This window comes from Nomascus leucogenys, chromosome 15, assembly GCF_006542625.1.
Source record: "Nomascus leucogenys isolate Asia chromosome 15, Asia_NLE_v1, whole genome shotgun sequence".
NCBI lineage: Eukaryota > Metazoa > Chordata > Mammalia > Primates > Hylobatidae > Nomascus > Nomascus leucogenys.
Genome location: NC_044395.1, coordinates 31,355,688 through 31,369,911, shown reverse-complemented (window position 1 = coordinate 31,369,911; position 14,224 = coordinate 31,355,688). Strand labels below are relative to the sequence as shown.

General features: G+C 34.6%; 1 protein-coding gene across 3 annotated transcripts in view; it reads left to right on the top strand.

The window, feature by feature from the left end:
* DYNC2H1 (dynein cytoplasmic 2 heavy chain 1) overlaps positions 1 to 13,870 on the top strand; it is a 380,957-nt gene extending 367,087 nt beyond the window's left edge. For all 3 annotated transcript variants that reach the window (XM_030828784.1, XM_030828782.1, XM_030828783.1), the window contains 2 exons: positions 3,313 to 3,429; positions 13,337 to 13,870. In XM_030828784.1, coding sequence (XP_030684644.1) covers positions 3,313 to 3,429; positions 13,337 to 13,495 — 276 coding nt within the window. In that variant the 3' untranslated portion in view covers positions 13,496 to 13,870. The remainder of the gene's footprint in view (positions 1 to 3,312; positions 3,430 to 13,336) is intronic.
* Positions 13,871 to 14,224: the final 354 nt, after the last annotated feature.

Here is a 14,224-nt window from a genome sequence, read left to right as displayed (position 1 = left end):
CCTCCACATGCCCTCTCATACTCTAGTAGACTAGGAGAGCTTCCTTGTATGGTGGTTTCAGTGCAGCATTTCTAGAAGGCAGAGCCTTTTAAAGCCTAGTTTCAGAAGTTGCTTAAAGTCCTTCTACCACATTTTATTGGTCAAAGCAATTTAAAAGGCCAGCCCAAGTTCAAGGGGTAGAAAAGAAACTCCACATCTTGATGGAAGCAGCAGCCAAGCTTACTTGGCAAAGGGGTGCAGATTAGGAGGAGAGGAATGTTTGACCATATTTTGCACTGTGTCACATTATTATTATCATTATTAAGCAATGGCAGTTGAGACAGTATGGTGCTGGTTTAGGGTAAGACAGACTAATGTAACACAAAAGAAAGTCCAGAAACAAACTTATGCCAGTATGGAAACTTGACACATGTCAAAAGTGGGGTTGGTTACAAATTAGGGGCTTGGAAGGACTATTTGATAAATAATTCTGAAACAATTGCTCACTCATTTAGAAAATGATAAAATTTGATCCATACTTTATATTACAAATAAAAATTGACTCTGAAGGTTTAAAAAGTTACAGAAATAAAACTGTTTGAAAGAGAAGACTTTTAGAAACAAAATACAGGAAAATATCTACTCAGGATTTCTTTGGACACAAAAGAAGTAAAAGTCTTAAAGGAAAAAGCTGATAAATTTGCTACCCTGAAATTAAAGATACCATAGAAAGTGAAAACACCCAAACCTACCCACTGAAAAGGCAATGCAATGGGGAAAGAGACAGTAAATTCTGTCTTTTCTATATTCATTTCACATATGTGGCCATCTTCCTCATAGATAAAACAAAAAGCTCAAGCTTGACTGAGAAACAGAACATAAATATCAGCATGCTATAGGCTTTATGGACCTGGAAAAAAATCTGCTCAAACAAATCTTACCTGTTATCAGTGCTGGATCTATTCCTAGCAAGTGTGGAAACAGCAACAGGCAAGCCAAGATTTGAAGAAAGAGTGACATTTTCCAAAATCCCACTGTTACCAAATAATGAATTGGTGAGAAAGCTTGGAAATGATTCTTCTGCTATACCTCGAAAATCTTCCATCTCACTGCAATAACAAAAGTATTTCTATAGGTCACATATTACTATAAAATGTTTTTAAATGATTAAAAGCATTGTCTCAGAAAACTAATAAATCTTAGGGAAAAAAAATTGAAAACACAGGCCACAGACTAGGAAAAGATATTAGTATCTTGTATAACTGACAAAGGATTAGTACTCAAAACAGATAAAGGATGTTTATAGATGAATCTTTTAAAGAAAATGTCCATACTAAGGAAAAGGTGGAGGTGGGCAAAAGATTTTCACAGGCAACTTACATGAAGAGGAAACCTGAATGGCTAATAAACATAAGGAAAAGTACTTGTTCTTACTAGTAACTAGGAAATGAAATTAAGACCAAAATCTGATTCCATTTCATGCTTATCAGATTGGCAGAATTTTTAAGTCCCAACAGACCAAGTATTGGCAAGATTGTAGCATAATGTAAATTCTTATATGTGACAAGTAAGAGTATAGAGTGATAGAGTTACTTTGGGGAATAATTTGCCAATATTAGGTAAAATTGAGATTGACCACACTCTTCAACCTAGTAATTTAATCTATCTAGAGAAATTCATGCAAATGTGTATAAGGAAGTACACAGCATGGTTATTGTGGTTTTTTTTAATAATGGTAAACAGTTGGAAATATTCACCAGCAGAAAAATGGATAAATTGTTGTATATTAACAAAATGAAATGTTGTGCAGCTGTTGGAAATGAAAGAACAAAATGGATGCACCTTAAAACCAATAATGAAGGAAAAGAGTAGGTTGCATGTTACCCTTTACACAGAGATTGGAAACATGAAAAACAATACTATTTATTGTTTATAGATACAGACAAAACTAAATTCAGGCCAGAATATTTTTGAAACTCTTCAAGTGACCTGTATATCACATTAGTGGTATAGTAGAAAGAGTATTTAAGTATTAAATAATTATATTATCATCCCAGCTCTTTTACTAACAATAAAGTTACTTATCGTTTCCTTGCAACAGCAACCTTACTGTAAAATTCAAGTAATGAAATCATTCAAAACTATTCGTTAAAGGATTCTCTCCTAGCACCTAAACCATTCCCTGACTGTATGTTGCTGAAAATTATCTTAACTCTTCCAATTTAGTGTTCCTTCATTCTAAATTCTATGGTTGTTTCATTTAGTATGTTAAAATTTGAAGGCACTTTTTTTTTTTTTTTTTTTTGAGGTGGAGTCTCGCTGCGTCGCCCAGGCTGGAGTGCAGTGGCGTGATCTCGGCTCACTGCAAGCTCCGCCTCCCGGATTCACGCCATTCTCCTGCCTCAGCCTCCAGAGTAGCTGGGACTATCGGTGCCCGCCACCACGCCCAGCTAATTTTTTGTATTTGTAGTACAGACGGGGTTTCACCATGTTAGCCAGGATGGTCTTGATTTCCTGACCTTGTGATCCGCCTGCCTCAGCCTCCCAAAGTGCTGGGATTACAGGCGTGAGCCACTGCGCCCGGCCGGCACTGTATATTTTAAGTTTGTTTATATTTTGTACCAAGTTCAAATTATGATAATATAGATGTGACTCTTAAGGCAATGTGCCAGAAGAGCTATAAATGCCAAATACTGACTCTACATTTGTTACCTTTAGATAGTCAGGCTAGATTAACTGCAGAAACTAAAAGAATGAAGAGTTTCAAAGAAGAAATATGAAGCTAATAATACCAAAAGAACCGTGTTTTCATTTTCAGGATTTCTTATATTTACACCAAGGTTACCTTAAAGACATGAATTCTTTCTTCTCTTTAATTCTTCTTTCATATTCATATTGCATGTCAGTTTTTTTCATTACACTTTCTGAACTTTATTCTGTTCCTTAAAAGGTGTCAGAATTCCAGGTTGGGAATACAATGTTTGTTCTCTAATTATGCTTTTCTCCCTTCCCTCATGGAGAAAGAATAACTTTTTGGCTTGTGCCACTGTAATTCTATTACACTAATGTCAAGACACCTGCAGTTGTATAACAGATGAGATTTATAAGTAATTTTAAAAATATATTTGCTAAAAATGAGAAATCAGTCTCAAAGAAGTTGACAGTGAACACTAGTCCAGGCCTTACTGATTTTATTCTCAAAGTACCATAATCTTTGTTTTCATATGTTTGGAATCGGTGAACACAATGGAAAGCATTGCTCTTAGGATAGAGTAACCTCTGACATTTGAGATTTTAATGCATATTTTCATGACTTATTTGTTTCCATGGCAGATCAGTGGCTTGTTACTAGAAGGATGTAGTTTTGATGGAAATCAACTTTCTGAAAATCAGCTTGATTCTCCTAGCGTGTCATCAGTGCTCCCTTGTTTTATGGGCTGGATTCCACAGGTAATACATTTTTAACAAGCACAAGTTTTAATTGTATCAGTTCAGTCTTAGATTTTATCTTTTCAAGAAGACATTCTTGGCCTGTGTATTTTTGTTTGCTTTCTAATCTCGCCTGCATTTGAACACATTTGCAGTCAAAGTATTTTATCCTTTATCATGTTTAAGATGTACAAGACATTTGAAAACCTTGATTTTGTTATAGAAAGAATAACATAGTATTAATTTCTAGAGAGTTTATAGCCTGGTAATAAAAAAGCCTTTAATGATAATAAGAACTACCACGTGTTTCATTCCTCTTATTTTCAGCAATGTGTGCTAGGTACTTTATATGCTTTACCTAAAATCCTCCTCAGAGCAGCCATGCAAGGCAGATATTATTATTCCCACTTTCAAATGAGGAAACGTGCTCATGCAGGTTAAATGACTTCTCGTAGTTAGCTACACAGAAAGTGATAGAATTAAGGTGTTAATAGATGTATGGGTTTGTATCACACAGTGTCATTATGCAGCTGATAGGTGGATGAAGAAAACAATCTTAAAGACTTATTTAGTTAACTTTTTTCCTTTCAAAACCATTATTGAAAAAACTTTCAACAGTAGAACTTGGGGTATACATGTCTTTAAAATAGGACATAGTTGTAAAGAAGCACATAACTTTTTCATAGTAAAGTTTAAGAATGCATATATGACTACATGTAAATAAACTTTAAAGTTCTGATTCTGTATCTAAGCAACAAAATTATTTCATGTATTGCTTACTACAAGAAAAATGAGCTTCTCATTGGGAAATAATGCATTGAATTTTCCACTTATTGTCATTCTCCTTATAAAATAAAAATCAAATGCACCAGAGTATTTATTTAAGGAAAATCTTAAAAAGTGATAGCAGTTAGCAACATTGCCAAGACAGCTGTAAGAGTATCCTCTGACCTAAAAGAGCATATGTTTCTGTCAAAATTCCCTGTTTTTCCCTGATATCAGCTTCATTTTCTCCAAAATTAGAGTGACTATGAGATAAAGGAGAGAGAAGAGATTGAAAGAATCAATGTTTACTTCAATCTTGCTGTTAATTCCTATGAGAATTTTCTACAAAAATTTGGTAAATTATTAATGACACATTTTTATCCTAGGTGTGTAAATCAAATTGAAACATACAAAAGTTAAGGTTGGAATTTATCAAGGGTTGTGAATATAACATACGAAATTGTTTAGGATGGCAGAGATAAATTCCAATGAATTTAAATTATATAAACTACTAATTCTCTGGGAAATAAAATCCATATAATGATCATGAGGAGGAGAAAAAAAAAGTGGGGCAAGTATAAACAGGTTCACTTGAGGAAAAACCCAAACAATAAAAATAGAGCTTGAAGAGCAACTAAGAATAAATATAGGAGAAAATGACCTGGAGCAATACCCACGTACTGAATGCAAATCAGGAATGCAGTGCTGTCATGGACAAAGCCAGTCTGTTACTGGGTTGTATGAAAAGTGACGTGACTTTACAAGACTAGGAATTGATAGCTTGGCAGTATTTTACTTTGTGTATTCTTTCTATCCAGTTTTATTTGTCATACTTCTAAAAAGTCAGGATTGGAATAAAAAGCTAATTTAATCAGAAAAATAGCTCACATAAAGAGAGGTAAAATGAGTTGAGCATTTATCCTATAGAAGAGGTGACTAAAAGGTAATATGAACTTTGTACTCTTTTTCTGTAAGATTTTCTCCTGGGCTTTTGCACTTGTACATGACATGTAATGGAAGAATTTGTTAGTGCTTCCCCACCTCCTTTTTCCCCTTCTTTCTTTACAGTGAGCCTCCTCCTTTTCCTATGATCATACTACTTTCAGAATGTCTGTCCCATATCAGCTAAGAAGGAAAGAACATGAGATCTACTGCTAAGTGTTTCTGAACACAAAATTCTCTAGTTCAGCAGACCTAAATTGTAGTCCAAGTTCCCAAGCTTATGAATTAGGTGATTTAGGCAAGGTACCTAACTAACTTCACTGAGCCAGTTTCCTCATTTGAAAATGGACATAATAATGTTTCTGTAGGATCATGTTGAGGATTAAATACGTTTGTGTGTGTGTAAAGCACCTAGCACAGTGCTTCATACATGGTAAGTCAAATTTATCCTATTGTCAATAATTTAAACTTTTATAATGCTATAATGTTTTATATCTTATTTCATATGGTACTTTTTAGTTTACCAGTACTTTCACTCATTATTAAGTTATTGTTGAGTTTTTATATACCAGATGTTATGCTGAACCCTGGGGTTACAAAGATAAACAGATTTCTCCTGCAGAGTCTTCCGCCAACTGGGGGAGCAAATAAGCAAAGAGACTACTACAGTTCAGAATCATTAGTGAAATTAGAGAGGTTTATATAAAGTGCTTTGACAGATGAGGGAGGCTTCAACTCTACCATGTGTGAACAATGAGGGAAAGTCAGATGACCTCGCTGAGAGAGGTGGCAGATTCTCTTGAACTGTTACTTGAACTTTAGTAATAACAGTTTAAGGACAAATTCAAAAAAGATAGGGTAGCAAGGCATTCCAGACAGAAGTAGCAGCATATGTAAATACATGCAGATAGAAAAGAGCTTAGGATATTCTGGGAACTGCAAGTATTGTACATCCAGAGCGTATAGTTCATATGGAAGAATGGTGGGGGATGCAGCCAGAAAGGAAGGCCAAGACCAAGTATGATAAGCTGAGTAGCCATGCCAGAGTTTAGACCACCTTATGGTCAGTAGGAAGCCATCAAGAATTTAGAACAGGGCCAGGCATGGTGGCTCACACCTGTAATCCCAACACTTTGGGAGGCCAAGGCAGGAGAATCACTTGAGCCCAGGAGTCAGAGCCTGGCTTGGGCAACATATCAAGACGCCATCTTTATTAACTAAAAAAATTAAAAAAAAATTTTTTAAAGAATTGAGAACAGGAGTATGGTAAGGTCAGATTTGTAGTTTAAGAAAATCAGTCTAGCAGTGAGTGGGTGGATAATAGATTGGCACACTGTGAGATACAATTGTACCTGCGTCTCATAACAATCCTAAGAGTTTGGTACAGCAAATTTTCTATATTTCTGATGAAAAGACTGAGAATCAGGTAAGTTAAATGACTTATGAGTTCCACAATGGTAGCATTAGTGTCCAGACAATCATAGTGAACATTTATTTGCACTGATTACATACCAAGTACTATGCAAGCTGTTTCAAATACAAGATATTAAGCTTTTAAAAAATTTCTGAAATAAGAATTGTAATCTCCATTTTAAAGTAGAAAATGGAGGTTTAAAAGATTATGTATTATTATATGATTATATTCAGAACTTTGGTAACTAAACTTTTTTTAGACCAGAAGGAGGTTATTTCACAAATTATTTTCACAATATTATCTGACACCCAGTATCCCTGAGGAGCTTCATTTCAACAGAAACTTGCCCATAACCCAGAGTCATTTGCACAACATTGCTTTGAGTTAGGCTGCACTTCCATTTTTCAAGAACATTTTAGGTTGCAAAAGATTGAAGAACTTCAACATTGTTTCAGTATGTGGTGATACTTAAAAAAGGGCATCATCAACAAATTCTAAGACTTCTATTGGGGCATAAAGAGGAAGCTCTATCATTGCCTCCATTTGAAATGCAGTGTACTTTGTGAATTAACAAGATTGGAATGATGAATTCAAGGAAAAATGAAAATAAATAAAATGCTGGTGAAATATTTTTCTAGTATTTCTGTTTACCATTATCTGTGTACTAAGATAATATAACTGACGTTCACACTATTTATTCATTCATGAAACAGATTTTTTTTTTTTTTTTTTTTTGAGACAGAGTCTCACTCTGTCTCCTGCTGGAGTGCAGTGGCTCCATGATACGGATTCTTAGAGTTACTCCAGTTGCAGCTCAGTGCAGTGTCTTTGGTAAAATTAATATTGGTTCAAATTAAGATATAGCTAGAGGATTTTACCCAGAGAGTATTAGCTTTTTCCAGTGCATTTCTTTACATGTTTATATCATTTCATAATAATTCTCTATGAAAAATGATTCAGTAAACAAACTTAATAAACACAATATTCCCTCCCTTGGAAAGTCTTATGTTAACAGCTCTGAGAAGTCCCGAAGATCACTTACCACACAACCTTCTCATGCACCTACACCCTATGCTCCATCAGGATCGAATATTCCACATAGTATGATTTGGTCAACACTGCTTTATGATGAAGACCAGTCTCAGCGATGCCCTTCTGGCATTCCACAGGGAGTCAGTTTGCCTTTGTTCTATCTTCCTATAAATAATGCTCCTTAGAGTTTATCAGCCCCACAGTAACATAGTAGTCCTGAGCCAGCCTGAACCCATGAGGCTGGATCTTCTGATAGGCGCAATTGACAATTCAGCTTCAGAAAAAAATTTATTCTCAGAGAAAATAGAACTATAAAGTATTTACACAAGCTACTCAGGAAAACAATCATTACTTTATATTTTGTATAGATGTTAACATATCACATATATCAGAAGATATGTGTTGAAAGTTCTGCCTTCTATACACTCTGGTTTGAAAATAACAAATATTTGACTAACATATTTTGTATGTGATTTTTTTTCTTCAGGGACTTATGAAAGTAATGATGTTATCACTATATTATTGAAAAATCAGGGAAGTATATCTTTACCAATATACATTTTGAAACCTAGCTAGACATTCTTAACACAACAAAGTCAGAGTATTCATTGGTGGCAAGCTGTTTTGTTTCCCATTTTGAGATTTTTTTTTCCCAGAATTGCATCACTAAATTGTGCTACTTGTACATACATTAGAACTCCGACTTCCTATCATTTCCTCTTCTAAAAAAGAACTGTTCATTGACTTGATTATAAACATTCAGAAAGCATGTGTTAAAATAAATTGGACTGTGCATAGACTGATGAATATATTTTGTTTTGTCTTCATATGTGTTTTGTTATGAAGTTGAATTGAAATTGGCCAAATAGCTAATATGAGTAACCTAATAATTTTGTTTTCATTGTTTGGTTTTGTTTTTCCTTGCTTTCTTTGGTTTGGAAACTAAGTGGTATCTAATATGGTAGTCCCTCTGTATCTGTAATTTCAGTTACCCACAGTCAGCAAATAAATGAATATAGTACAATAGATATTTTGAGATAGAGAGACCATATTCACATAACTTTATTATTACGGTATATTGTTATAATTATTCTATTATTTATGTTAATATCTTACTATACCTAATGTATAAATTAAACCTTATCTAGATATGTATGTTTAGGAAGAAACATAGTATATATAGGGTTTGGCACCATCCACGGTTTCAGGCATCCACTGGGGCCTTGGAATATATTCCCCACGAATAAGAGGGGATTACTGAGTCACCATTTTGCCTTTGAAAATTGCATTGTCTTCTTTCAAATAGTAGTGTATTGCTTGCTATTTGTAGAATGTATGTTTTTAAGTCATTTTGCCCAAGGCATAGGCAAATTTTGTTGTGAGACATTCAGGCTTTTCTTTTTTTGTTTGTTTGTTTGTTTTGAGACGGAGTCTCGCTCTGTCACCCAGGCTGGAGTGCAGTGGCGCAATCTCAGCTCACTGCAAGCTCCGCCTCCCGGGTTCACGCCATTCTCCTGCCTCAGCCTCTCCGAGTAGCTGGGACTACAGGCGCCCGCCACCACGCCCGGCTAATTTTTTTGTATTTTTAGTAGAGATGGGGTTTCACCGTGGTTTCGATCCCCTGACCTCGTGATCCGCCCACCTCGGTCTCCCAAAGTGCTGGGATTACAAGCGTGAGCCACCGCGCCCGGCCGACATTCAGGCTTTTCTTGGACACTTTAGGAAAGCAGAAAAATTATGCAAGATGTTTATTCACATAAAACAATTTTTATTTATGAAAAGCTAATTGATTCAAATGAGTATAAAATTTCAAATTTTAGCCTCATTATTGAACAGAACTAACTGGACCAGTTTGTTTTAATAAAGATATGGTTTATGAACACATCAACCATTTTAGAGTAATCACAATTTATAGATTTTGAATTATGGTAATTGCACAAAACTTTGGAGGAAATATAATGTGAATTATTTGAAGTCTTCCTAATATAGCTCCTTTTCTGCATTAATTGAACACAGGGTGTTTGTTCATAGTTATTAAAATTTTAGTTTCATCCAAATACTTCAGCCCAACAGTGTCTTATGTTTTGCCTGTTAAACATATTAAAGAGGAAATTGGGTCATAATAATTTAATTCAGTTAAGGAGTATTCAAAGAACTTCTATATACACAAAACATTGTGCTAATATAATAGTGAGAATGCCAAAAATACTTGTCCCTGCTTCTACTGTGAGCATTTATTTGTTGGAGACTTAAGAGCAAGTGTATTTAGCTTTTTTACAGAAGTAACATTTACCACGTAAGAGATTTTGAGAAGTGACAAAATATCAAGAAGCCACTGTATTGCTTTGCTTTAAAACACTGTAGGTTTTAAGATTTGTACCCTGGCTGTAAGACAAAGCCTACAACTAAAAGGTTTGGAAGAATTTGGAAATATATACAAAAACTAGTAAACTGTTAGTGAATATGCAAAAAATCAACTTTAAGTTGATAATAATCAGCATTATTAAGTTCCTAATTTAAAGAGAAATAGTGTTTACATCGATATAGATATAGAGAAAATCTCCTGACTAGAAAGGAATAACATCGTAAAACATTTCATTGTGATGTTTCTATTTCAGTTTTGATCATAGAAGTAATGGAAAACAAAGCAAATATCAGGTGTCAGAAAAGATAATTTAAGACCTTTCCCAGGATTAAAAATAGGCAATCATAGATTTAGATCACTTCAGTCTTAACAAATATATGACTTTTGTCTGCTCTTTGCCAAAGAATGTAAAGGAATGCTTGCACTAGGCTTTACCTTTTAAGATTGGCTAAGGAGTTAAGATTGGCTAAGGAGTCATGACAATTACAGTGTTTTATTCCTAAAGCTTTGCCATCTAAGCAGAATTGAACAAGAGGGAAGAGATTAGTCGGTGACTGATAAAACTTGAAAATTCTCTTTATTCCAAATCCCACATTTTTTTTCTGAAGTTCAACTAAGGATTTACTCTCTCCATGAATCACTGCTAGGTTAACATATCCCAGAGTAGCGTTTTCTTTATTTTGATTTTCTAAAGTGTATATTTTCCCAAAACTTATATTGTAGATATTTGATATGTGTGTATTTTGTTTCCTAAAGATTCAAAGGCGATTATTTTCTCTATTTGTCTATGTACTGAAATGCTTAGCCTTTACAATTCTAGGCACAATATTAGCATATAAAATGCTGTTAAATGAATGGCTGAATAACTGACAAGATCATCAGTTCAAACAGATAATTAGAAAAATTTAGGACAGATGGTGTTTTTATCTGTTTGGGAATGATTCTACCTAGAGAATATGTCTTGTTATATGTAAATCAGGTTAAGATTTAAGAATGTTAGGAATGAATAATTTTTCAGGGGACATACTGATTTATATCAAGGGCCAGAAGAGTCAGAACCGTTGTTGGTGTGTGGGTATGTGTGTGGGCGGCAGGGGGAGAGAGACAGAGAGAGGAGCAGGAATGGAAAAGATAATATAAAGTTCATATAATGCCCACTTAGGCTTAAAAGTAGAATGTCTTAATTTTTTATGAAAGAAAATTATTTTATTTCTATCATAACACCATTTCAGAGATGTGGTAGCTGCCAAAAAGCTGATTTTTTCTAGTCGATTTGAGAATTAGTAGGGAATAAGGAAAAGGCAGTCCAAAGAATTAGAGATATGTGGATAAATAATACTTATATCTAGAGTTCTTTAATATGACAGCTGATTCTTTCTACATCCTGTGAGGTAGGCAAATGTCATTTGTCTTTCTCTAATAGGGAAACTGATGTTCGGAGAGTAACCTCTACAGGGTCAGGAGCTCCTAGACAGGTACTCCAGAGCCTGAAAATAATTTGGTTCCATAAATGCTATTGTGTTCTATTTTGAAAAGTAACAGAATAAGAGACATTAGTTGCTAACATTCATATACTAGAGTGTTTTTTCAACTGTAATATCTGTGACAACTTTGCCACTTCCTAACTAGGCTACCATGGGTAAATTCTCTGTGGGCTTCTGATTTGTCACTTTTGTAATATTTTAAAATGGGTCTAGCTTGCCTCTTAAGTTCCATTCCAACTCTGCAAAGTAATAATTAATTGAATAAAATCATATAAATTCAGTAAAAATGCTAATCCTATATTTGAATTGGAAATACAATTATGAACACGTTTTTCTTTTAAAAATACCTGATTTCTAAGCTCCAGTCAATAAAACATCCTAGAATTAAAATGATCAATTGGCCAGATGCAGTGGCTCACACCTGTAATCCCAGCACTTTGGGAGGCCAAGGCGTGTGGATCATGAGGTCAGGAGATGGAAACCATCCTGGCTAACACGGTGAAACCCTGTCTCTACTAAAAATACAAAAAATTAGCCAGGCATGGTGGCGGGCACCTGTAGTCCCAGCCACTTGAGAGGCTGAGGCAGGAGAATGGCATGAACTCGGGAGGCAGAGCTTGTAGTGAGCCGAGATTGTGCCACTGCACTCCAGCCTGGGTGACTGACAGAGCAAGACTCCATCTCAAAAAGAAAAAAAAGTATTCCTAGCACCCAAATTATGGTCTCTAATACCATTTCTCTTGAAAGAAACTAGGAATCATCAAATTCATGACTAATTTCTAGGGCAGGAAATACAAAAGATGAGCTTGTGTAATAATACTTGTCATACTAGAAAGGTAGTGAAACTATTGAAGAGACAACTGGGTACGTATCAAAACTCAGGAGCCAACTTAAAAAGATCCCCCTGAGCAAAGACTGACAATTTGAACACCAGTGCAGTAGCGATTGCATTGCATTAAAGCACATCACATATGTTTAAATCCACCAGTTCATAATGCCATTTTTTAAAAAGAAGGGGTGGTCATTGATCACCTTTGGAGTGTGCTAGGAAACATTCACTGTTTTGAAAACACATACAGGGAAATAGGCATTTATCTAGTTGTTCTTATATGAACTGCACCTCATGGTAACAAAAAAAATTGATAAGTGGAAGTTTCTCTTTATATATTCCTGTTTGGAATAAGGAATGATAGATTACCCCTTGTGTAATCTTGAATGAAAAATGATTATCAGTGGCCTCTAATAGCCAAAAAAGAGAGACAACCAGACATATGCTGCTTGATGGAAACATCTGGTACCACCTATGCGGTATTTTCCAGACATTGAGTCTGAGCTCACCTCTAGATCCAGTTTATAGGAATACAAGGAACAGACAGACCAACGTGATACCATGGGAATGTAACCCAAAAAAGAATGTGGGAAACTATTTGGTATAGTTTCTTCTGCAAACAAATTGCTAGGAAAAGAGGAGGAAAAACTTACAGATTTAGGAGACTTAAGAGACATTTCAACAAACTGCAAAGCATAGGCTTTATTTGAATTATGATTCTAACAGAAAAACTCTTTAAAACAGGAGATAATGAGATAATGGATGTGTGATGATATTAGGGAATTATTGGTAATTTTCTACTGTGTGATAATACTTACATGGTTCTATTTTATTTATAGAGATATATATGTAAATATAGGTGAAATTTTGTAATTGGAAGGTGCTGTTCAAAATACTCCAATATTTGGGGCTAGGGAGAGGTTGTAAATAAAACACGATAGGCCATGTGTTTCATTTTGTTGCAGGTGGATGATAGGGCTTTATCATATTAATTTGAAATATTTCATAATATTAATATGTTTGTTTCCTTGGTTATCTAATAATCTGTTTCCAAATAGTGTATTGCTGTATTTTAAAACAAGTTATTTTTTAAACAGGATGCATGTGGTCCATATTCTCCGGATGAGTGCATCTCTTTGCCTGTTTACACAAGTGCTGAAAGGGATCGTGTGGTTACCAATATTGATGTTCCATGTGGGGGCAACCAAGACCAGTGGATTCAGTGTGGAGCAGCTCTATTCCTAAAAAATCAGTAGAATCTAATGACAACAAAAGCCATCTTCACAAAAGGGAACATTGATTCTTTAAGCTTTAAATCAAACATGTGGTCAGTCTACATTTGAAATGTTAGTTCAAAATATTAACATATAGTTACCTTATGTTGTTGATGTCATTGAAATTTTAATGTGTAAAAGCAGCACTGTGCATGTTTTAAAGTAATAAAGGAGTTATTGTTAAAACAGTGTTCTTTTGATAACAATAAATATTTCTGTGAGGAAGTTTGCTTTTTCAGTGGCTCAAAAATTTGTTTTAGGTCAGAGATTTTAAGTGGTGTACTGATCAATAATAAATATTTTGGCTGTCATTTGTGTCATAACTATTTAATAAAATGTAAGAGCATTCATAATTTTTTCAGTCTTCCCATGACTCTTTTTACATACTGAAGAATGTATTATAAAGTTATAATGAATGTATAAAAGTATCAACATGAATATAATTATACTATGCTAATTATAATATACAAATATATAATTACTGTCATTATAATTATATATTTATAACTAATATCTTAAGGTAATTCAAATAGGAATAATTCAGGTGACATAATAATGGAGGAGAAATTCTGGCTATTAAATATTCAGCTTTTTTGTGTTTTTGTTATTGTTTTTTGAGACAGGGTCTCACTCGGTTGCCCAGGATAGAGTGCCGTGGTGCAATCATGGCTCACTGCAGCCTCAACCTCATAGACTCACTCTATCCTCCTA